Raw genomic sequence first — 23,323 nt, 5'->3', positions numbered from 1 at the left:
GTATAACTTCCTCCCTTCCACACCTGATTTCCTACCAACTTCCTCCTCCTGCCCTCTCCTCTCTGTTACCAAGCAAGGACACTGCTGGCTGGGAAACCAGAACATCAAGCTTGTCAGTACCGTGAGTAAACTTACAATTAATAGGCTGTGAGTGAGCACCAAAGGGACTTCGCTGTGAATAAAGCACATGTACAAAGAGGCTTGGACTTCCTAGAAAGTACAAAATAAGCCCACGCCTTATGCTCAAATGAGCCTTGGTTTGAATATCAGTACTACCCACCAGTCTGAGCTAACAGTTCTTTGCACCCACTCTAAAAACATTTCTTGAGTGTCTGTTGTATGACAGGCACTACACAGGTGTGGGGATGCAGTGGTGGATGAAACAGACAGGGTCCCTGCTTTCATTGAGTTGGGGAGATCACCATTAAACAAACACACAAACATAAAGCTACAAAGTGTAATAAGCACTAAGAATAAAATAAACACAGAATTCATGGAGGACTCGTTTAGGAAGATGGGAAGGCCTTTCTCTGTGGAAATGATATTGGAGCTGAAACTTGTACTTCCTTGCCATCTATCTGCCTTTAGTTAAAATAAATTCAGGGGAATTCCATGGCAGTCCAGTGGTTAGGACTTTGCACTTCCACTGCAGGGGACACAGGTTCGATCCCTGGCTGGGGAACTAAGATCCTGCAAGCAGTGCGGCACGGCCAAAAAATAATGGTAAAATAAAACTTCATTCAAAAAACAAATAAATTCAGTTTTCTCATCTGCAGAATGAAGCTGGAAATGACCCTCTCACAGCTCTGCTCTTGGTAATGGCCGTGACTCAGTGCCTGGCTCAGCCACTCGGTAAATGTCATCCCCCTCCCTCCCTGTTGACCTGGGCAGTGAATATTGCTGGAGGTTGAATGAGGTGCTGTGTTAGTGAGCAGTAGGTGATGGAAAACGTGCGGCCAGCAAAGGAGTTGGGACGCCCTCTAAGAGGGTCTCACTGGCCCCTCTTTGACTTCCTTTGATGGCTGACCCCAGGAGGGAGGGAGAGAGGTGAGAGGGTATATTGTCCACTGTCAACAGGAAAGCTCCGTCTTTTGCTGGGGAATGTGGTATACAGTAATACAAAGACGGTGCTGTAGAATCCAACCCTAGCTCTGCCACAAGTCATTTCACCCCTCTGACGAAGCCTTCTGGTTCTCATCCACAAACTAGTCCATAATATACCTCTCCTGTGGGTTTGGCATGTGGAACAGTGACTTTTAATATAAAGTGCCCAGCACATCATGGACACCCAGCAAGCATGGCCATGATCACTGTTCCCACCAGAGCAAAGAGGAACTGGGACAAAGGAGCAGAGGTTTGGGGTGCAGCAAGGGAGAAGAAAGGGAGAGCCACCCTTTCCTAGCTGGGTAACCTGGGGCAGGGCCTTTACCCCTCTGAGCCTTCAGTTCCCTAGACTGTCAGACAGCTAAGAATAGAACTTCTTTCACTGGGCGGCTGTGAAATCATGCGTGCAAATCACCTCGCACTGCGCCTGACCTCAAGTCCTGGAGAGCTGGTGCAGTCACTCCCTGATAGACACGTGGCCTAAGGGGTGAAATGTTCAAATAAAGTGGGCGGGGCAAGATGCAGCAAAAGAGTGGAGAGGGCAGCTTTGCCCTTCGCAAACAGCCACCTCCTTTGTCCCTGAAGGCTGAAGAGCCGGGGGCTGGGGGCTTGCTTGGTACTGATGCTGGGCGCCCAGAGGTCCCGGCCCGGAGCCGGTGCGCAGACCCAGGCGGGCCCGGGTCGCGGGGCTGTGACCTCATCGCCCGGCGCCGTCCCGTGGGACCATGAGATCATGAGATGCTGGCTCTCGCCGAGGAGTCGATTTGTTGGTAGCGCGGGGACAGCCTGCCGCCCGTTGCGGTGATCTCATCGGGGCCAGGGGGAGGAGGAGGCAGGAGGCCCGGCCCGCCCGCCCAACCCGGAGGGGGACTGACGGGCCGCTGGCCGGTGACGTCACCTGCAGTGCCCGTTGCCAGGTAACGTGCGGCCGCCTGCCTCTGGCCCCGCCCCCTCCGACCCCGCCCCCCACCTGCCGCGCTCTCAGCCTGTACCCAACCTGGCTCACTCTTCTTTCCTTTTTTATTTATTGAGGCATAAATTGCATATTGTAAAGTGATCTAATTATAAGTATACAAGCTCGATGAGTTTTTACATATGTATGTATCCATATGTAAAATATGTACATGTATATCCATATGTGTCAAGATATCACCAGCGCTCTCCAATAGAAATATAATACGAGCCACATAAGCAATTTACAGTTTTCAAGTAGTCACATTAAGCAAGCAAAAAGGAACAAGTAACATTAATTCTAATAATATATTTTATTTATCCCAGAATGTCCAAACTATTATCACTTAAACATGTCATCAACATAAAAAATTTTAATGAGCTATTTTACCTTTTTGTTGTTTTTCTAAGACTTTGAAATTTCCTGTGTATTCCATACTTTCAGTACATCTCAGTGCAGATTTAACCACATTTGAAGTGCTCAATAGACACATGTGACTACTACAGTACTATCTGTACTGTATTGGGCAGCACAGATATAAAACATTTCCAGCACCCGAAAGGCTCCTTCGTTTCCCCTCTGGTCAGTACCCCTGCCAAGGTGCCCATTATCCTGAATCTTATCCTCCCTCTTCAGTTCTCCACCCTCCCACACACCTTGTATCTTTTCTTTCTCTCTCCCCACGTCTCACTTTAACTCCTCCTAGAGTCTCCTTTTCTTCGCTCCTCATAGCACTCAAAGCACGAAATGGCACGAGATAGGAAGTCCAACTGGATTTAAACCTGGCTCTACCCCTGTCTAGCACTTGGGCAACCTCTTAGAGCCTCTGTTTTCTCACCTGTTAACTGGCCCTAGTTCTTCTCTTTTGCTGCTAGTTTCTTGTCTCTTTCCCCTTGTACTTATCTCATTAGCTCAGTCTCCCACGATTTATTCCTGCCTCCTGTGTCTATGTTGAGCTTTCTCATCTGAGAAATGGGACTGGGTCATAACTACCCCACCAGGGGAGCATTTGATGCACAATTCCTGGCCCATGGTAGGTGCTTAATAATGAGATTACCTTCTCCTCCTTGGCCCCCTCTTTGCCTGGTCTCTCACTCCTGGGTGCCCTTTTCCTTCTGTCTTCTAGCTCTGTCATTTCTCCCCTCTCTTCTTTTGCCCACATCCCCTAGTTCCTCTCCGGTGTCCCTCTCCTCCCCCACCCCCTGCATTTCTCTCTAGCCTTTCTTCTAGTCCCAGTGCCCTCAACACCTGTTGCCCCCAGCACTCCTGGCCGTTGTTCTGGGGTCAGTTACCAAGCTCTTCTCCACCCGCCAAGCCTTCTCAAGTCTGAGAAGTCCTAGACGGGCCCGCCTGCTCCTCAGCGGGTCGATGTTGCGGCTGTTCTGTTCTGAAGAGCTCTTTCAGCCGCGGTCCCCCGTGCAGCCTGCAGTCATAACAGACCTGCAGGCCGCCTTCCCAAGAAAAGAAGTCTTTGTTTTCAGCTCTTTGCGCGGGCCCAGCCCGCCCATTTCGGAAGCGTGGCCCTGTCCCCTGTGGCGGCCGGGAGCTAACCAGCGGTCCAGGGCAAGAAAAGCAAATGAGGGAAAGCACCCGGGAGGCTGGACGCAGTTCCTGCTTATTTTCCCCACATTAGGGGAGGGCTCTGCAATGAGGAGTCCCTTTGGCCCAGTGCTAGCCTTAACTCGGAGAAGCTTTCCGGCCTGTTTTCCTGACACCCCCTCTCTGTGGGGAACCGCCTTTCCCTCTCCCTGTGGTCCTGATGCGGCTGTCAGTCACGGCGCCCCGCCCACCCCCTGCCCCATCTGACCAATCCATCCAAGGCTCGCTGTCCTGGTTGGCAAATGCCCCCCCGCCTCCCCCCCCCCCGGGAGAAACAAGGCCCCCCCCTCTCTCTCTGTTGGAGTTAAGCTGTGAGAGTGTTGGCTTGGGGCTACTAGTGGCCATCTTTCCTACCAGGTAGAGGTGTACAGAACTTTCTATTAGCTGTGTCCCCTGGGGCTATCCTCTCCTTCTCACTTTCCTTATCTGTGAAATGGGAGCATTAATAGCACCTACCTCACAGTGTTGTGCAGAGAGTAGGTGGCTAGCACATAGTAAGAGCCAAGTCATCGTCCTTTCTTCTACACTGCGTGCCTTTCTCATGGTGCTCTGTGCTGAACCCAGCAGTCACTAGACAGCCCCTTTTCCTCTCTCCTAGCCTCATCTTTTTTATAAACCCTTCCTTATACACCGACCCTTGCTTCCTAGCACCTTTGGCATCAGGGTTCTCTATGAGCCACACCTGTGGAAAACCTAGCTATTTGAACTACAAGATCATTTAGCCCACCTGTTCATTTGTTCATTCATTCACTCAAAAAACATTTTTTGATCACCTACTCAGTGCCAAATCCTTTGTATTAGTTAGAATTGGGATAAGCCAGTAACAGCAAAAATAATAATAGCTTAAATTTAAGAAGGGTTTATTTCTTCCCATGTAAAGTCCAAAGGTAAGCAGTCCAAACCTGGTAGTGTGACACCTTCCAGGTTACTACTTCACCAATCCTAGGGTGTGGAACTCCTCCTCATAGTCCAAGATGGCAGCTAGAGCACTAGCCATCACATCTAAGTTCCAGATAGCAGGAAGGAGGACAGGGGGAAGAATAAGGTGAAAGTTTCTCTGAAGTTGTCACATGACACTTCTACTATAGCTTAGTGCCACTGAAGTGCCACTAGAATGGCACCTGGTTGCAAGAGAAGCTGGGAGATGTAGTCTTTGTTTAAGATATCGTCCAGCTAAAATATTGAGGACTCTAGTGCTAAGGAAGAAGGAGAGAAAGAATGTAAGCTGACAGCAACTAGGGACACACCCTGACTAAGCATAGGGGAAAGATGGTGAACAGGATATGGTTCTCTGCATTCATGAAGCTCACAGCCTATCAAAGAAATAGATAATAATATAAAATAGATAACCAACAAGGACCTACTGAGTAGCACAGGAACACTGCTTGATATTCTGTAATAACCTAAATGGGAAAAGAATTTGAAAAAAATAGATACATATATATGTATAACTGAATCACTTTACTATACACCTGAAACTATACACCTGAAACTAACACAACATTGTTAATCAACTATGCTTCAACACAAAATAAAAATAAATTTTTAAAAATAAAATGCTTTCGGGCTTCCCTGGTGGCACAGTGGTTGAGAGTCCGCCTGCCGATGCAGGGGACACGGGTTCGTGCCCCGGTCCGGGAATGATCCCACATGCCGCGGAGCAGCTAGGCTCGTGAGCCGTGGCCGCTGAGCCTGCGTGTCCGGAGCCTGTGCTCCGCAACGGGATAGGCTACAACAGTGAGAGGCCCGCGTACCGCAAAAAAAGAAAAAAAAAAAAAAGCTTTCTTAAAAAAAATAATAATAGTCAAAATTATTGAATACTTACTCTATTCCACATGCTTCTCAGGGATTCGCAAACATTTTAGACTTAGGGCCTCTTTACACTTTTAGAAAGTATTGAAGACCCTAAAGAACTTGCTTACATGGGTTATTGCTATGACCCTTGTAACCATAATAGAAATTAAAATCAATTCACCACAATTGAAATTAAAACCAAGAACTTTTTACAGCACTCACTAATTAACTTAAAATAATAATCAACCCATTATGTGTTAAAATAAATAACATTTTAAAGAGACAACTGTTTTTTAATTAATGAGAAAAGGGACTTGTTTTTACATTTTTATAAATTAATATCTGGCTTGATAGAAGATACTTGCCTTCTCATTTGTTGCAAATCATGTCATATAGCCTCAGGAAAAACTCAACTGTCTACTTGGTAGAGAATAAAAATGTCAGTTAATGTCTGAGAATTATGATGAAAATAGTTTTGACTTCACAGACCTTCTGGAAGGGTTTTGGGGACCCTCAGGGTCCTGGACCACACTTGGAGAAATGCTGATTTAGTTGGATGCTTACAGTATCCCTATGTAGTAGTCACGATCAAGGTGACGAATTTTCCCCAGAATGTGGCACATGCATGGAGCCTCCATAGTGCCCTATGGCTCCACTGTAGACGGCCAGGTCGAGAGGGCTTGGTAAGTAGTTTAGCCTTTGTCCTGGGGGTAGTGGGGAGCCAGGGAGGGTTATAAGCAGGGGTCCGCAATGATCAGATTTGTATTCTTCAAAGAACATTCTAGAAAGAAGCAGAGGTATCGCTCTCCTCGTGGCAGTGCGGCTGGCTTTTTGGCACAGGGTCTTGGAGTGCTAACCCAACAAGCCAGCCTTAAGAAGCACTGGCAAACATCACCAGCCATCCACACATCAGACCCACCCAAGAGACTTGCCTTATGGGACAGTCAGCACCCAGGATGGCTATGACTTATCTCTCCTTAGCCCTTAGTCCAAAATGAGCTTCCTTTAACAGGCAGCAAGTAGTAGTGATAATAATAATAGCCAACATTTAATAGTGTGGTATGTCACACCTTTTTTTTTCTCCTTTTATTTATTTTTTATTTATTTATTTTTTAACATCTTTATTGGAGTATAATTGCTTTACATTGTTGTGTTAGTTTCTGCTGTATAACAAAGTGAATCAGCTATATGTATACATATATCCCCATATCCCCTCCCTATTGCGTCTCCCTCCCACCCTCCTTATCCCACCCCTCTAGGTGGTCACAAAGCACTGATCTGGTCTCCCTGTGCTGTGCGGCCCCTTCCCACTAGCTATCTGTTTTACATTTGGTAGCGCATATATGTCAATGCCACTCTCATTTCGTCCCAGCTTACCCTTCCCCCTCCCCCATCCTCAAGTCCATTCTCTACGTCTGCGTCTTTATTCCTGTCCTGCCCCTAGGTTCTTCAGAACCATTTTTTTTGTTTTGTTTTGTTTTTTTAGATTCCATATATATATGTTAGCATACGGTATTTGTTTTTCTCTTTCTGACTTATTTCACTCTGTATGACAGACTCTAGATCCATCCACCTCACTACAAATAACTCAATTTCGTTTCTTTTTATGGCTGAGTAATATTCCATTGTATATATGTGCCACATCTTCTTTATCCATTCATCTGTCGACAGACACTTAGGTTGCTTCCATGTCCTGGCTATTGTAAATAGTGCTGCAATAAAAAAAAAAATAGTGCTGCAATGAACATTGTCACACCTTGTTTTAAGATCTTTACACGTTATTTCTCTGATGAGAGAGGATTTATAAAGTGGCCTCTGGAACCAGCCTGCCTGGATTCAAATTCTGTCTCTGCCACCTACCAGCTGTGTGACTTTGAGCAAGTGACTTAACCTCCCTGTGCCTCAGTTTACTCTTCTGTAAAATGGGGATGATGATAGCTCCTATCTCATAGGTTTTTGTGAGGGTTAAATTAATACAAAATGCTTAGAACAGCACTTGGCAAGTAATAAGCCTTCAGTGTATGTATTTGCTGTTATTAACATCAAAACTCTTTGAGGGACATACTATTATTACCTGAAGTCTATAGATGAAGACACTGAGGCCCACTTACTCACTCGGCTGAGCACCCTGTTTGGTGCCAAGCACTCCTCTAGATTCTGCAAACAAAAATGGTAATGCCAAAAAGACACAGAGCCCCTGTATTTCAGGAGCATAACAAAGAAATATAGTCCATGTTAGGAGTGAGTGCAAAAAAGAAAAATGAAAGCTGAATACAGAGGGTGGGGAGGATGGGGGGAAGTAGGAAGTGCAGGGGTGCTATTTTATGTACATTGTTCAGTGATCCTTCCTGATGAGATGACATGCGTGCCAAGACCCAAGGGAAGTGAGGGAGCCAGCTGGCAGACATCAGGAGGAAGAGTGCTCCAGGAAGAGGGAGGAGCAAGTGCAAAGACCCTGAGGTAGAACTGTGCTTGTTTTTTTGTTTGTTTTTTTTTTTTTGAGAATCAGGCACATCAGACATGTGGGCAGGGGGCAGATCTTATAGGATCTGGAAGATAGGGTGAGAGTTTCAGATGTCACTCTGAGGGAGATAGAAGACATTGGCAGGTTTGAGCCCTGGGATGATTTGTTCTGCCTTGTATTTTGAGAAGCTCATTTTGGATACCGTGTCAGGAATAAATCATAGGGGGACAACAACAGAAGTTGTTAGGGAGCTGTTTCCAGCAGAATTTGTAGATGAACTGGATGTTGGTTCTGAGAGAAAGGAGAGTCAAGAATGATTGCAGGGGTTTGGGAGAGACAGACAGACAGACAGACATGGAAGGAGGGAGGATGCTCTCATGTCTCTTCTTATAAGGGCACTAATCCCATTCATGAGGGCTCCACCCTCATAACCTGATTACCTCCCAAAGGCCCCCTGGCCTAGGGTAATAAGCAGGGGTCCGCAATGATCAGATTTGTGTTCTTCAAAGAACATTCTAGAAAGAAGCACAGATATCGCTCTCCTCATGGCAGTGTGGCTGGCTTTTTGGCACAGGATCTTGGAGTGCTGACCCAACAAGCCAGCCTTAAGAAGCACTGGCAAACATCACCATCACCTCCTTAGATGAGTACTTTAGTTCATTTTTCTCTTTTTTTCTTTCTTTTGGCTTAAAACAGCCACCATTTTATTATTTCCCATGATTCTGTGGGTCAGGAGTTCAGCCAGGGTACACTGGGGACAGCTGTGATGTGATGTCCACTGAGGCTGGACCATCCACAATGACTTTTCTACTCACAGGTCTAATGCCTCAGCTGACATGGGTGGGAAGACTGCTCAGGTCCTATATCTGGGGCCTCGGTTCTCCCTGTTGGCTGGGTTCCTTGCTTCTCCCCTGTGTAGTGTTGCTCAGAACCTCTCCCTCTGCACCTGGCCTCTGCATGTGGTCTCCCCTTGTCCCTTGGGTTTCTCACAACGTGAGAAAGGAGGAAGGAAGGGGAGGAAGGGCAAGCAAGAGGGAGGCAGTGACAGCTGCCAGGTCTCATGCAGCCTGGGCCTGGGAGTCCCAGATAGCACCTCTGCCTCATTCTCGTTCATTCCTTAGTTCTTTTGAACCTGAGGTGTCCTGTCTCTAAAAGAACGTGAGTGACAGTAATAATGCCCACATCCCCAGATCATCATGAGGTTCTTTACTAGCTCTTATCATGCACTGGGCCCTTCCTGGGTACCTATGTTTTAGGTGCATTTGCTCACTCAATCCTCACAATCACCTTGGCCTGTTGGAGCAAGTTTGCTGTGGGCTTGTGAAAGCCAATTTTCAGGAAATTTGCAAGCAGTCGTTAAACCCTAGGAAGCTTGAAATTGGCCCTGTGGGAGTACTTAGACCACAGAAATTGGAAGCACACATATCAGGGCCATTTTTTTTTTTGGTTGTTTTCTGGAGAACTGATTTGCCAGCACACCACTGTGTGTGTGTGTGTGTGTGTGTGTGTCTGTGTGTATGTGTTTTCAACCCCATTTACAGATGAGGAAACTGAGGCTCTGAGAAGTTAAATTGTTGTCCAAAATCAACCAATTTAGTAGGTAGCGGATTTGACTTTGGAGGCCCAATTCCCATGCCCTTAACTGCTGTGCTGTCCTACTTCTGTAGGTGAGAAAATGTGTATGAAAGAGATTTATAAACAGGTAAAGCCGTATAAATATTCATTATTAATTTTGATGCAGAAAAAACTTTTATCCCTGTTTATCCATTCTTTATACCTTTGTACATTTACGCTGCTAACAGCTCTGATTATGTCTCCCTCCCCTTCCTCTTCATCCCCATGATCCTTCACATCACCTTTCCCAGGTAGGTGTGTTCTTCGAAAGTCTCCTAACCTGTTCCTTTCTTCGGCTTTCAGCATCCTGCTCGCCATCATTTCCCACTCCCTTCCAGTCAGCCCTCTGTCGTTTCCTTGCTTCCCACTTCACTTTTGGTCCCTCCCCCATCCTCACAGTAAAAGTCAGAACAGAACCTGCCTTCCCCTCCTTGACTGCTCCCAACCCCCTTTATCAGAATCCCAGCAGCGAGCTCTCTGTGCCTAAGTTCTGCAGCAATTGCTACTGTTCCCCTTTTACGGGTGGCAGGGAGGGCAGACAGGTCATAATCTGATCGCTTTCCTTGTTGTCTGACACCTCGGAGAAACCACATGTTCCGTTCGGTGGTCGTCAGAAATAACCTGCTTAAGCAACCTGGAATTATAAAACTGCTTAATTAGAGAGAGATGGTTTCACTGGGATATGCCTGGTTTTCCCCAGTGGTTTTACCTCCTCTCCAAGTGGCCGGCCCCCCAGCAGCTAATTGCTGCCTTTAGACCTCTCTCCCTTTATTTTATCTTCTGTGACATCAGGGCTTGCCTATGAAGAGAAGTACTCTCTTCCATGTTCCAACTCTCCTTCTCCATCAGCAAACTCTAGATGTTAACCTGAGTAATAAGGGTGGAAAATCTTAGGCTTCTGAGGTCTCTAGCTCTTAAATAAGCACCTGCTGTGTGCTGCGTGCTGGGAATATGACCAGGAACCAAATTATCTTCATGCTAATGGGGCTTACAGTCCAGTGCGAGAGAGAGATACTGAAGTACTTTTTTTAATATTGTGAGAAGTGCTCTAAGGTGATTTAAAGGGTGTAACAGGAGCCCTTAATTTAATTAAGGAGTTGGGGAAGGCTTCTTATAGGAGGTGACAGTTAGCTGAGACCCAGAAGATGAACAGGTGTTAGCTCGGCAAAGAGTAGGGGACTACTAGTCCATCTACAGAGGAAGAGCTTGGTCTACATAGCAGAGCACCTGAAAGAAGGGCCAAGAAGCTGGTCCCTGAGCCTTCTCTGAAATTCTGGGGATGTATTGGAGTCCCCATCATGACCTGACTTATCTAGGTTCTGATGTTATAGACCAGGGGTTGTTAAACCACAAGCTGCAGATCAAATATGCCTCGCAGCATCTGTGTTTGTAAGTAAAGTTTTATTGGAACACAGCCATGCCTATATGTTTCCCTACTGTCGATAGCTGAGGGGAATGGTGGTGACAGAGGCTGTATGACCTCAAAGCCAAAGTATTCACTATCTGGCCCTTTGCAGAAGATTGCTGACCTCTGTTCCAGACCCACGTGTTAGGTGAGTGGGAAGCTTGGGGTCTGGACCAGGAGACCAGCCTTCAGCTAGTGGAGCCTGAGAACTGGGGGATCCAAAGACAGTGACCAAGGATCAGTAATAGCAAGGTGGTTGGCAACAGGATCTGACACCAGCCTGTCTGGTTCCCGAGCTACACTCTTAACCACCAAGCCAGGCTGGTTGTGCAAGATTAGCCTGAGAGGGGACAGCAGGGTCTGTCTCCAGAGTCAACCAGATGCCAGCATGCAGGGGTTTCAAGAGACACAGGGACATAGGACCTTTCATGAGGTGGTCATGGCCTCAACCACCATGAGGCCAGGAGGACAAAGCAGGAGGCTGCCCAGCAAGATGGCCAAAGATTGACCATCCTTTCCATCACCTCTGGGCTACTGGAATACCTTTCTTTCCTCATCCTGCCCATATTACTTCACTGCCCTTGTTCCACTTATCCATTGAAATAGTGCTCCTCAAACTTGAATGTGCACACACATCACCTGGGAACCTTGTTAAATTGCAGATTCTGATTCAGCAGGTCTCGGGTGACATTCCAGTTCTGCAAGGTCAGATACTGGGGTGAGTGGATGACTGGATGCCTTTCCTTGGTCCTTAGAAGATGTGGATACATCTGCCTCAATGAGTCCTCTTCCAAGCGACCTGTGCTCAGCCCATCAAGACAATATAATGGGGTAGATATAAAGTCTCTGTCCACATTCTGTACATCATCCATTTGATGGATACACAACACTTTTTTTTGTTTTATAAATTTATTTATTTGGGTTTTTTTTTTTTTGGCTGCGTTTGGTCTTCGTTGCTGCACGTGGGCTCTCTCCAGTTGCAGCGAGTGGGGGCTACTCTTCACTGCGGTGCACAGGCTGCTCATTGCGGCGGCCTCTCCTGCTGCGGAGCACGGGCTCCAGGCACGCAGGCCTCAGTAGCTGTGGCACGTGGGCTCAGTAGTTGTGGCTTGCGGGCTCTTGAGCGCAGGCTCAGTAGTTGTGGAACACGGGCCCAGTTGCTCCATGGCATGTGGGACCTTCCCGGGCCAGGGCTCGAACCTGTGTCCCCTGCATTGGCAGGCAGACTCCCAATCACTGCGCCACCAGGGAAGCCCCACAATGCATTTTTATAACTTTTTTCTCCCTCTAGTTTAAGCACTATGCTCAGCACAAAAAAAAAAAAAAAAAAAAAGGAAAAGGCAGAAAACCACAATGAAAACGAGTAGTCTCTGCATTCTGTATCTTTTCCACTTGGAACTATAATATGAGCACTTCCCTGAATTAATAGATATCCTTCACCAGGATGATTTCTTTTCTAACTTTTTCTTTTGAAATAATTTTAGACTTAGAGAAAAGTTGCAAAAATAATACAGAGAGTTCCCATATATCCATCACCCAGCCTCCCCTAATATTAACATCTAATATAACCATAGTGCAATTAGCAAAGCCAGGAAATTCACATTGGTACCGTTATTATTAACTAAACTACAGACCTTACCACATTTTGCCAGTTGTTCCACAAATGTCTTTTTCCTGGTCTAGGATCGAATCTAAGATCCCACGTTGCATTTATTTGTCATGTCTCCTTAGTCCTCTCTAACGTAACAATTCCTTGGTCTTTTCTTTGTCTTTCATGACCTTCACACTTTTGAAGAATGCTGGGCAGTTATTTTGTAGAATGTTCCTTAGTTTGGCTTTGTCTCGTTTTTTATGATTCAATTGAGCTTGTAAGTTTTTGACCAGAATACACAGGATGATGCTGTATTGTTCCCAGGGCATCTTATCAGGGGTTTAGGCTTCAATATGACTTATTACTGGGGATGTTAACCTTGATCACTTGGTTAAGGCAGTATGTAGTGGATTTCTTCACTGCAAAGTGACTCCTTTTCAGGATGATATTTGATTGGCTGTATGGCTTTGCATTATCGATCCCTACCATAACCAGACCCTCTTTTTGCACGTTTAGTTGTTACGTGTTTTTGTTTGTACTGTTTCAAAGAATGCTGCAGTGGCCATTCCTACTGGCATATCTATTAGCACATATCCCTGATTGTTAGGATAAATTCCTAGAAGTAGAATTGCCGGAGCCAAGATTATTCACATCTTTAAGGCTGTGTATGCTTGGGGCAGTACTATTTGTTTCTATGTTTGTTTATTTGTTTCAATCAACTTTATTGAGGTGTATAACATTGTATATCTGTACAAGAAAATGCATAGATTTGAAGCACACGTTTCAGTGAGTTTTGGCAAATGTATACCTACGTGTAACCACCACCCCCATCACTATATAAAATACAAAATTTACATATACAATCTACAGTTTCTTTCATCCCCCAAAATTCCTTGACGCCCCCTTGCAGTCATTCCTCCCCCAGCTCACCCCAGGCAACCACTGATCTTATTTCCATCAGTGCAGTTTATTTTTTTTAACTTTATTTTTTATTTTTGGCTGCATTGGATCTTCGTTGCTGCACGCGGGCTTTCTCTAGTTGGGGCGAGCGGGGGCTACTCTTCGTTGCGGTGCGCAGGTTTCTCATTGCCGTGGCTTCTCTTGTTGTGGAGCACGGGCTCTAGGCGCACGGGCTTCAGTAGTTGTGGCACGCAGGCCCAGTAGTTGTGGCTCGTGGGCTCTAGAGCGCAGGCTCAGTAGTTGTGGCACACAGCTTAGTTGCTCCGTGGCATGTGGGACCGTCCCAGGCCAGGGCTCGAACCCTTGTCCCCTGCATTGGCAGGCAGATTCTTAACCACTGCACCACCAGGGAAGTCTTCAGTGCAGTTTTATGTTACCTATTCTAGAACTTCATATTAATCAGAATTACCCACTATGTACTCTTTTGTATCTGTCTCCTTTGACAGGAGAGAATGTTTGAGATTCATTCATGTTGCTGTGTATTGCAAACATTTGTTCCCTTTTTATAGCTGAGTAATGTCCTATTATATAAATATACCACAATTTGTTTATCCATTCTTCCATTGATGGACATTTGGGCTGTTTCCAGTTTGAAGATATTATGAATAAAGCTGCTGTGAACATTCGCCTGCAGATAGACATATGTTTTCATTTCTCTCAGGTGCACACCTGGGAGTGGCATTACTGAGTCCTAAGCAGGTGTCTGTTTAACTTTATTAGACACGACAGGGTGGGTTATTTTCTTGTCCATTTTATAGCACAGGCCCCAGAAAGCTTGAGGGACTTGAATAAAAGCCAAAAGAGGAAGAGAAAGAGAATGCTAGATGCTTTTCCTGTTTATTCCCTTTAACCTTCAGAGCCACCCTAGAAGGTAGCGGTTGTGATTCCCATTCTGTAGATGAGCACAGTGAGGCTCACGAACGTGCAGCAAGATGAGGTGCTGAGTCCCCCAGGTCTGAGAACCCAAGTCCATGTTCTTTCACCAGATATGATCCTGCCTCCTTGGAGACAGTAGGTGGGGCAGCTGGGAACGAGAACACGTCTTCCCCCCCTCCTCTTCTCTGCCCGTCCTTCCTGCATCCTGTGGTCCGCCCTGCCCACGCTGCTGAGGGCAGTCGCCCTCGATGCCTGGGTCAGCCCCCTAGAGATGACAGTGATCCGAGTGCAGGGCCAAGGACTGTGCCCCCATGATTGGCTTTGAGCCCCCAAAGCCACAGCAGGCACCAGGGAGTGACCCACACTCCAACCCTCGGCCAAAGGTGTCCAGTTTCTCCCTCCCTGAGACGCGATCCCCAGAGTGTTGATCTACTGGGCTGGTGGGCAGCGGGCGAGGGCAGCGGGCAGGGGCCGTGTCTCCCCGGCCACATTGCAGGCCCATTAGAAGCAGGCCTGAGTGCTTTACAAAGCTGATTAATGGGCTGCCTGTGACCTGGAATGTCATTACTCCCCGGGCTGGGGGGCCCCCCAGCTGGGTCCTTTGGGTCTTTACTGCTAATCATAATTGATGCTTTCTGTGTGGTTGCAGGGAAAGTTCTATCTGGTCATCGAGGAGTTGAGCCAGCTGTTCCGATCACTCGTTCCCATCCAGCTGTGGTATAAATACATCATGGGTGACGATGCCTCCAACAGCTACTTCCTCGGAGGGGTCCTGATCGTTCTCTACAGCCTCTGCAAGGTGAGGTGGCCTGGGGGAGGCTGGAGGGCTGGCCTGAGGAAGACCCATTCACTAGCTGGGCCTGGCAGCGAGGGCAAGTGGGGAGCCTGGAATAACACCCTCATCTCTTTGTTTCATTGAAAAATTAAATTCACACAACGCAAAATTAACCACTAACCATTTTATAGTGAACAATTCAGTGGCATTTAGCGGATTCTCAGTGTTGTGCCACTGCCACCTCTGTCTAGTTCCAAGACACGTTCATCACCCCAAAAAGAAACCCTGTACCCGTGAAGCAATCACTCTTCACTCCTCCGCCCATGCCTGGCCACCACTAGTCTTCTTTCTGAAGACCCTATGGATTTACCTTTTCTGGACATTTCATATAAATGGAATCATTCACTATGTAACCTTTGGTGTCTGGCTTCTTTCACTTAGCGTCATTTCCGAGGTTCCTCCACGTCACAGCCTATATCAGTACTTCACTCCTTTTTATGGTTACAGCCATCCTAATTTCTTGCCCATAAACCTCACCATATGCCATCATTTCATGTCGTCCTCTTCACAGCAACCCTTCAAAATACATACCATTATCACTCCTAGATTATGGGCGAGGGTACTGAGGCTCAGAGAGAAGTCACTTGCCCAGCATCACTCAGCTAGTGATCACAGAACAAGCGTCCGAGTCTAGATCTCTCAACCCACCGACAACACTGCTACAGAATTTGTTCTCTGTTCCTCTTAAATTGCATACCCTCAGCTCTGCAAATCAGTATGCAGTGCTTCTCTTTTCATCATTAGTACAAATCAGGTTTTCCTCCCTAACAACACACACATCCTCCTCTTTCTTTTCCCTTATCTATTTAAGGCTTTAGAGAATTCTGGAGGAATGCATGTGTTCCCTTTCCTTCCTCCAAGCAGGACTAGCCGGGCAACCCATGCACTGTCAACCACTGGGGCTTATTTTGCCTCTACTGATTCTGATCTGCTGGCAGTGGCTGACTGGAGTGCTGGACAGAGAAGAACGATTATGCCCTGACTCAGAAGAAGAGTGCTGTGATCAATTAGCAATGCCTGCCTGGGGCTTGGGAGGGGGAAAAGACAGTAGGCATGTCATATATTCGCTATCCTGGCCCCACTGGCAGGGGAGACTGCTGATGGAAGGCAGCAAGACAAAAGCCAAGCAAAACTGATGGGAATGAGGAGTTTCAGATGGGAGGATGTGCCCTGAAAATGTCTGGAGTCACAGATGAGGAGGGTCCATGGTGGTTGTTCAGGAATGGTGAGAGAGATCCCGAACAATCCTTGGATACTTTTCAGCCATCACCTCCCTCTCCTTTCAGTCTTTCGACATTTGTGGCCGCGTGGGTGGAGTTAGGAAAGCCCTGAAGCTTCTCTGCACCTCTCAGGTGAGTTGGCTTCCAATGGTCCTGACCGAGGTCACAGGAGCCAGGAGCCGGAAACAGACCTTGCTGTGCTTCTGAGGGTGTCTCTCCAGCGAGGGACCACAGCTGTGTCTGTGTCTCTCTCCCTTCCATCAAACAGAATTATGGAGTCCGGGCCACTGGGCAGCAGTGCACAGAAGCTGGTGATATCTGTGCTATCTGCCAGGCTGAGTTCCGAGAGCCTCTGATCCTTATGTGCCAGGTGAGCAGGGCTGGGCGGGGCTGTTGGAGACGGAGGTTGGGGGACCGCAGGGCCCTGCCCCATGCAGAAGTCCCAAGTGCCTGCATGGGACGCTTGACCAAAACCAAATGACCAAACCTTGGGGCTCTGGGATGGGTCTTTGGGAACAGTGTAGTCAAGCCTGGAGTCCCTCAGACCCAAGGTCAAATCTCAGTTCTGCCTTTTACTAGCTGGCTGCCCTTGGGCAGGTTTACTTCGCCTCTCTGAGCTTTGATTTCAGTGGTAAAACGTAGAAAATGAACATTTCAGTAGGGTATAGCGTCAGAATAGCCTGAGTTTGAATCTCAGCAGCAGTGTGGACCCCGAGTGGCTCAGTCCATCTCCCTGAGCCTTGGTCGTTTCCATTTATAAAATGGGTATCATAATAATGCCTACTTTATAGAGTTATTATTATGATTAAATGAGATAATCTCTGGAAAGAGCTAAATTTTAATTATTCAGCCCTAAAACTTACGATTATTACAGTTATTAGTATCATTATAATTATTATTACCGTTTGTTTTCATTATTAGTTGTGTGTCACCAACCCATAGTAGTCAGTACTGGTCAGTTACCTTTAACTGCCTAAATGTATCCCTTTGCCTCCTCCCTTCTCTCCCCCTCCCCTTCCTCCCCACATAAGGGGCTAAGATGTCAATTCAGCAAATGTGTATGAGTCAAAGCATCCTATCAGATACCGGGGAGGGGAGGCAGGCAGAGGGCACATAGACCCTGTCCCCTTCTCTAGAACACACGGTCTCCTTGGGGAAACAGACGCATACATAAATAACTATGAAACAAGGCAGGCAGTGATAAGTGCTGTGTAAGAGAGAGTCATGCAGTGTCCCAGGGGACCAGGCCAGAGAGCGATGAGTTGGAGGCTGAGAAGACTTTGGGGGAGGCGAAGCCTGCAGACTAGAAGGAATGGGAGAGCATAGGGCTCCCCCGCACCTTCCAGGGGTAGGAGGACAGGAGGTGGGGTCCTCTTTCGGCATCAGCAGAATTTTTTTGGTTTTGCTGTTTGGGGGTGTTTAGGAGGTTCGTTTTTAATCTTGAACTGTACTTATTTTTAAATTGAGAGTAAATTTGCTTGACTCAAAAATTCAAAAAGGAGATGAAGAAGTCATGATGACTAAATGCAGTGTGGGACCTGTAACAGAGAGAACAGGAGAGAAAAACTAGCCTCATGAAATCTGAAGAAAGTCTGGAGTTTAGTCCATGGTCACGCATCTATGTGGATTTCTTAGCTTTGACAAATGTACCACGGTGATGCAAGAGGATAATACTAGGGGATACTGACACTGGGTGAGGGGTCATACAAGAATTGTCTGTACTACCTTTGCAACTTTTCTGTAAGTCTAAAATTATTCCAAAATAAAAAGTTCATTAAAAAAATATTTCAAAGATACAAAAAGGGAAGTGGTGACAGGGTTCCTACCCTTATCCCCAGCTCCCTAGGCCCCTAAATACCCACATGGGCAACTGGGAAAGTTTCCTTTATATCTTCCCAGAGATGCTTTGCAGAATTTAAATATATAGACACACACATATACACAAACATATCTTTTCCAAAAAGACATAAGTTGTGGCACATGCTACCCAAGCTGCATTCTGCATCTTTTCTTTTTGACTTGAAACTCTGCCTGAAGAGATTGTTCCTTATTTGTGTAACATCCTATTTTATGGATAGACCATAATTTGTTTAACCATTCTCCTATTGATGGGCATTTAGCAGTTCATAATCTTTTGTTATGACAAATATGGCTGTTATGAGAGATCAGGAATAGAGAGATCTATAGCACCTACCTGGACTCATCGTGTTGATTAAATGAGTTAATTCAGGTGAAGCATTTAGAACCACGCCTGGTGCGTGGTCAGGGTTCCATAAAGATTAGCTCTCATTGGCACGTATACCATTTCACATGTGTGCAAGCTCTTAGTAGGATAGATTCCTAGTGGTGGAATTACTGGGTCAGAGGGTATGCAGTTCTGACAGATGTTGCTAAATTGCCCTCCATAAAGAGTGTATCCGTTTGCAACCCCAGTGTGGAGCATGACGCACCCTCTTGGCTCTCCTCCCTCACCAACATACCGTGTTATGAAGCCTTTTTTGAGCGTCGCCAGTCTGACAGGTGACAAACACTATCTTGGTGCAGTTTTCATTTGCATTTGCCTAATTATGAGAGCAGACGAGCATCTTCTCATATGCTTCAGAGTATCTGTATTTCCTTTTTGGTAGCAGCAATTCTTTGAACAGGATGTCAAGGTGAAAGCTTTTCTTCTTCCTTGCTGGCAGTCTCTCCAAGCCTTAGTCTGTTTGCCTCTCTCCCGTTGTTCTCCCGGTACCACTACGTCTTCCCACAGCTGGATTAGAACTAGTGGGTGGGGTTGGACAAGACACCGTCACCCCAGATCCAGGGGCAGGGGCCACATCCAGTGGTGGTTGAAGCCCACATACGTGGCCAGGCCTAGCACACGTCTCAGTCTTCCTCTGCTGCTGTGAGCCGGGCTTAGAAGGGCACTTCCACAGGTGAAAGGACCTTGTTAATTCCTAAATGCCCTGAACGAATGAACAAATGAATGAATGAGTCAGTAATGAGCCTTTACATCCTCCATAAAGGCTTCTCTGATTCTGTTTCTCCAGTCTCGTCAGTGCCCCCAGCTACATGTCCTTGCAGATCCTGTGTTTTTCCTTCATAGCACTTATCTCAGTTGTCAGCTAGATGATTAATTGGGCAACTGGTTGTGTAAGGTCTGTCTCCTCTTTGCCAAATTATAAGCCACTTGAGAGTGGTGACCATGTCTGTCTTTCTTAGTAGTGGAATCACAGTACTGACTCAGTGAACATTGGATGGATGGATGGATGGATGGGTGGATGGATGGTTGGATGGATGGGATAGAGGAGATGGATGGATGGTTGGGATGGAGATGGATGGTAGCCAAGTGGAGGGGTGTGTGGGTGAGTGCAAAGGTGGGTGGATAAAGATAAATGTGTGGGTGACTGGGTGGATGGGCAAATGGCTTGACAGATGGGTGGGTGAATAGATGGGTAGATGGGGGAATGGATGGGTGGATGAATGGACAGTTGGATTGATGAATAGAAGGGCAGATGCATGCATGGATAGATGAAGAGCCCACTGGGCTAAAGGAACGTCCTATCTCGCCTTCAAAGGGCCATCAAATTAAGCTCGGTGGGTCACTCACACCCACCACCTACCACCGCCTCCCAGAGCTGGGGCCCAAGAAGCAGATTGTCAGTTGGAGCTAGTCAGGCAGACACGGAGCATGTCCAGAGGTTAGAACTCTCCGCTCAGACAGAGCACACTCGCCTGATCGGTCACTCCACAGTATTTATGGCATGCCTCCTGCCAGCCTACAGGGGGGTCAGGGAAAGGGCATTTTGAACACGAAGTCAGAAATCTGCTGTATTTAAAGCCCTCCTTGCCAAAGAGAAGGATCAGAGTATGTTCCAGAACAAACTGCCCTCCGGTTCTTGGTCACTACCAGGAGTTTGGTTTCAGAGGGCTGGTGATGCAAAGGAAAGAGGGCAAGACTATAACGACCCCCGTTGATTTGTTCCTTACACGTGCCTCACACTTGACGCTTTATGATGGGCTTTACCTGCTTGCGTCCTTACAGATACCGTGTGGGGGAAATAGCAGCCCTGTTTTACAGAGAAGGAGACAGGCTCAGCGAGCCTGCTCTTAATCTTCGAGCAAGACATGGGGAGTCTGGATAGAACTTGGGATCAGGGTGGGGTAGCCTGTCCCACCCTAGGGACACCTCTCCCAACTCCGTGCTCCAGGAGACACAGCCAGGGAACTGTTAACAATCCAGCACCACCTGCATTCTCCACTGACCACAAGCCCACCCAGCTTGGAGGGACCCCTCCTCCCCTTCCCTCTGTAGGGTCTTATTCCTTTCTCCAAATGCTAGAGGCAGTCCTGGGTCATGAACTCCTCCAGCCCAGCCCCTGGGTGGTCCTGTGTTCTTTGAATCTCTTAATTTGGCACCAGATTTGGTCCTGCCTGATTATCTGAGAAGGAAACTGTGAGCTCCTGGAGGCCAGGGACCAGGTCTTCATCATCCTAGAATCTCAAGAATCTCCCACCTAACCTGCCTGGAAAGGCATTGTTTGTCGGAACCCCCGCTCTGTGCAGGCTCAGCGCTGGGCAGTGGGAAGACAACAGCAGCAGTCACTGCCCTCCTGGGGCCCGCTGGGTCTGCTGACCCCTGGGTCCTGCCCTTCAGCCCATGGTGAGAATTTGGGCATGGACATCCAGACTCTGTGTGGCCTGCTCACCTCCTCTCCCACACTCCCCTACACCCACCTCACTGTAGCCACATTGGCCATCCTTGGGAGCTTTGCACATCTGTTCCTTTCAGCCTGGAATGCTGTAGCCCCCACCCCCTCTCGTCACCTAGTTAACTCCCGGACATCCTTCAGGCTTCAACACAAGTGTCACCACCTCCAAGAAGCCTTCCTCGACTACCCCCTAGATCAGACTAGTCCCCCTGTAACATACTCCTGTAGCATCATGGAGCTCTTCTTTGGAACACTTTCTACAATTAGGCACCTACTGCATACTGTGCCAGAATGGGTTTATAAGAAGCTTACAGTCTGCCATGGAGAGACAGATAATAAACAATAAACAGATATAATGTAATAATAAATATTACTGTATAATAGCCAAGCCAACACTCACAGAAAACTTATTATTTGCCAGGCATTCATTGGTCTAAGTGCCTTTTTTCAAAAAACATATTTTTGGATTTTTATATTATCAATTTTATTTTAAAAAATCTCAAACCTACAGAAAAGTTGAAGGATAGTAGAATGAACAACCTTTTATCCTTTATCTAGATTCACTAATCGTGAACGTTTTACCACATTGCCTTTTCTTAGTATAGATTTTTCCCCCTAAACCTGTTGAGAATAAGTGGCTGACATTTTGATTCTATCATCCCTAAATATTTCAGCAGACATTTCCCAAGAACAAGGACATTCTCTCCCATAGCCACAATTCTACTATCACAGTATCAAATTTTTAATTGATATAAAATACTAATATTCAAATATATATTCAAATTTCTCTAATCGTCTTCAACATCCTTCATAGCTAGGGCTTTTCCCCACATCCAGGATCCAATCAAGAATCATATAGTGCATTTGATTGTCGTGTGAAAGTACTTTAATGTTAGTTAATCTTCCTATGAGGGCAGTAGTAGTATCCCCATTTTACAGGTGAGGAAAAAGAGGCACAGGGAGGTTAAATCACGTGTCCAAGTTATGCAGCCAGAGGGTAGTGGAACCCGTTAATGTTTCCAGTCTCCCCATGTTTCTCTTGACCCCTGTGGTCTGTTCTCAACCCAGCTGCCAAAGGGATCTTTTCAAAATACAAATCATATCAAGTCAGCCCTCTACTCAAAACCCTGCCACGGCTCCCTGCTTCTCTCAGAATAAAAGCCAAAGCCCTCCCAAGGTCCTACACCACTCTCTGACCTCATCCCGCCCTCTACCCCCAGGCTCAGCCCCACTCTCCTTGCTGTTCCTCCAGCACACCAGGCACACTCCTGCCTCGGGGCCTTTGCACGTGCTATTCCCTCTGCCTGGAGCACTCTTTTCCCAGATATCACCAGGGCTCACTCCTCACCCTCCTTCAAGTTTTTCCTAAATATCAGTATCTCAGGAACATCCTTCCAGGCCACCCCATTCACCATCACAGGCCTCCCAAGCCCTCTTATCCCCCCTTCCCTGCTTTTCCATCTTAGCACTTACCACTGGCAAACTCTGCCTCTTAGAGATTCCTCTTGCTATTTGTCTCCCCAGCTAGAATACAAGTTCCGTGAGGGCAGGAATTGTCTGTTTTGCTCACTACTGGCTTCCAGCTCCTAGGACCGAGGCGGGCACAGGGTGGATGCTTGGGAAAGTGGCCCCAATGGTCCTGATTGCTGTCGCCGCAGCACGTGTTCTGTGAGGAGTGCCTCTGCCTCTGGCTGGACCGTGAGCGCACCTGCCCGCTCTGCCGCTCGGTTGCCGTGGATACCCTGCGCTGCTGGAAGGACGGGGCCACTTCGGCACACTTCCAGGTGTACTAGGGCTGAAGACTGCAGCATCGGTGCTCCCAGGCACACCAGGGAGATGACGGAGGGTCAGCGGTGTTGGGTCCAACTCCGGGGGCTTCCTGGGAAAAAGTCCTCAAGCACTGACTGTCCTCCTTCCTGCCTCTCTCCATCTCTTCCTCTAAAGCCTGGCCCCTGTCCCCTTCCCCACCTTCACCTTCTTCTCTTGCTCTGATCATGGTGTGTGCATCCTACCCCTACACATGGGGACGCCTTCTCACTCAGACTCAGTCTCCACCTATGTAGGTCTCCCACTTCCCTCCAAGTCAAGGAACTGGTAATGGACCAAGTCCCACCTGTTGATTATTTTAACTCGTGGTGACCTAATACCTGATGCTGCAAACTAGAGAGAGGCCTGGAGATACTGTCTTCCCCTAAATGGCCCAAGTCCGCAGATG

At 47.2% G+C, this 23,323-nt stretch overlaps 1 protein-coding gene across 1 annotated transcript in view; it reads left to right on the top strand.

Moving 5' to 3' along the window:
- RNFT2 (ring finger protein, transmembrane 2) overlaps positions 1 to 22,901 on the top strand; it is a gene marked incomplete at its 3' end in the record, with an annotated part of 59,243 nt that extends 36,342 nt beyond the window's left edge. The window contains exons 8-11 of the mRNA XM_082667504.1: positions 15,009 to 15,158; positions 16,481 to 16,546; positions 16,683 to 16,784; positions 22,767 to 22,901. Of these exons, the coding sequence (XP_082523630.1) occupies positions 15,009 to 15,158; positions 16,481 to 16,546; positions 16,683 to 16,784; positions 22,767 to 22,901 (453 nt within the window). The remainder of the gene's footprint in view (positions 1 to 15,008; positions 15,159 to 16,480; positions 16,547 to 16,682; positions 16,785 to 22,766) is intronic.
- Positions 22,902 to 23,323: the final 422 nt, after the last annotated feature.

Source organism: Grampus griseus (genome assembly GCF_964374135.1).
Source record: "Grampus griseus genome assembly, chromosome: 12".
In the NCBI taxonomy this organism is placed as follows: domain Eukaryota; kingdom Metazoa; phylum Chordata; class Mammalia; order Artiodactyla; family Delphinidae; genus Grampus; species Grampus griseus.
This window is presented reverse-complemented; position numbering and strand designations above follow the sequence as displayed.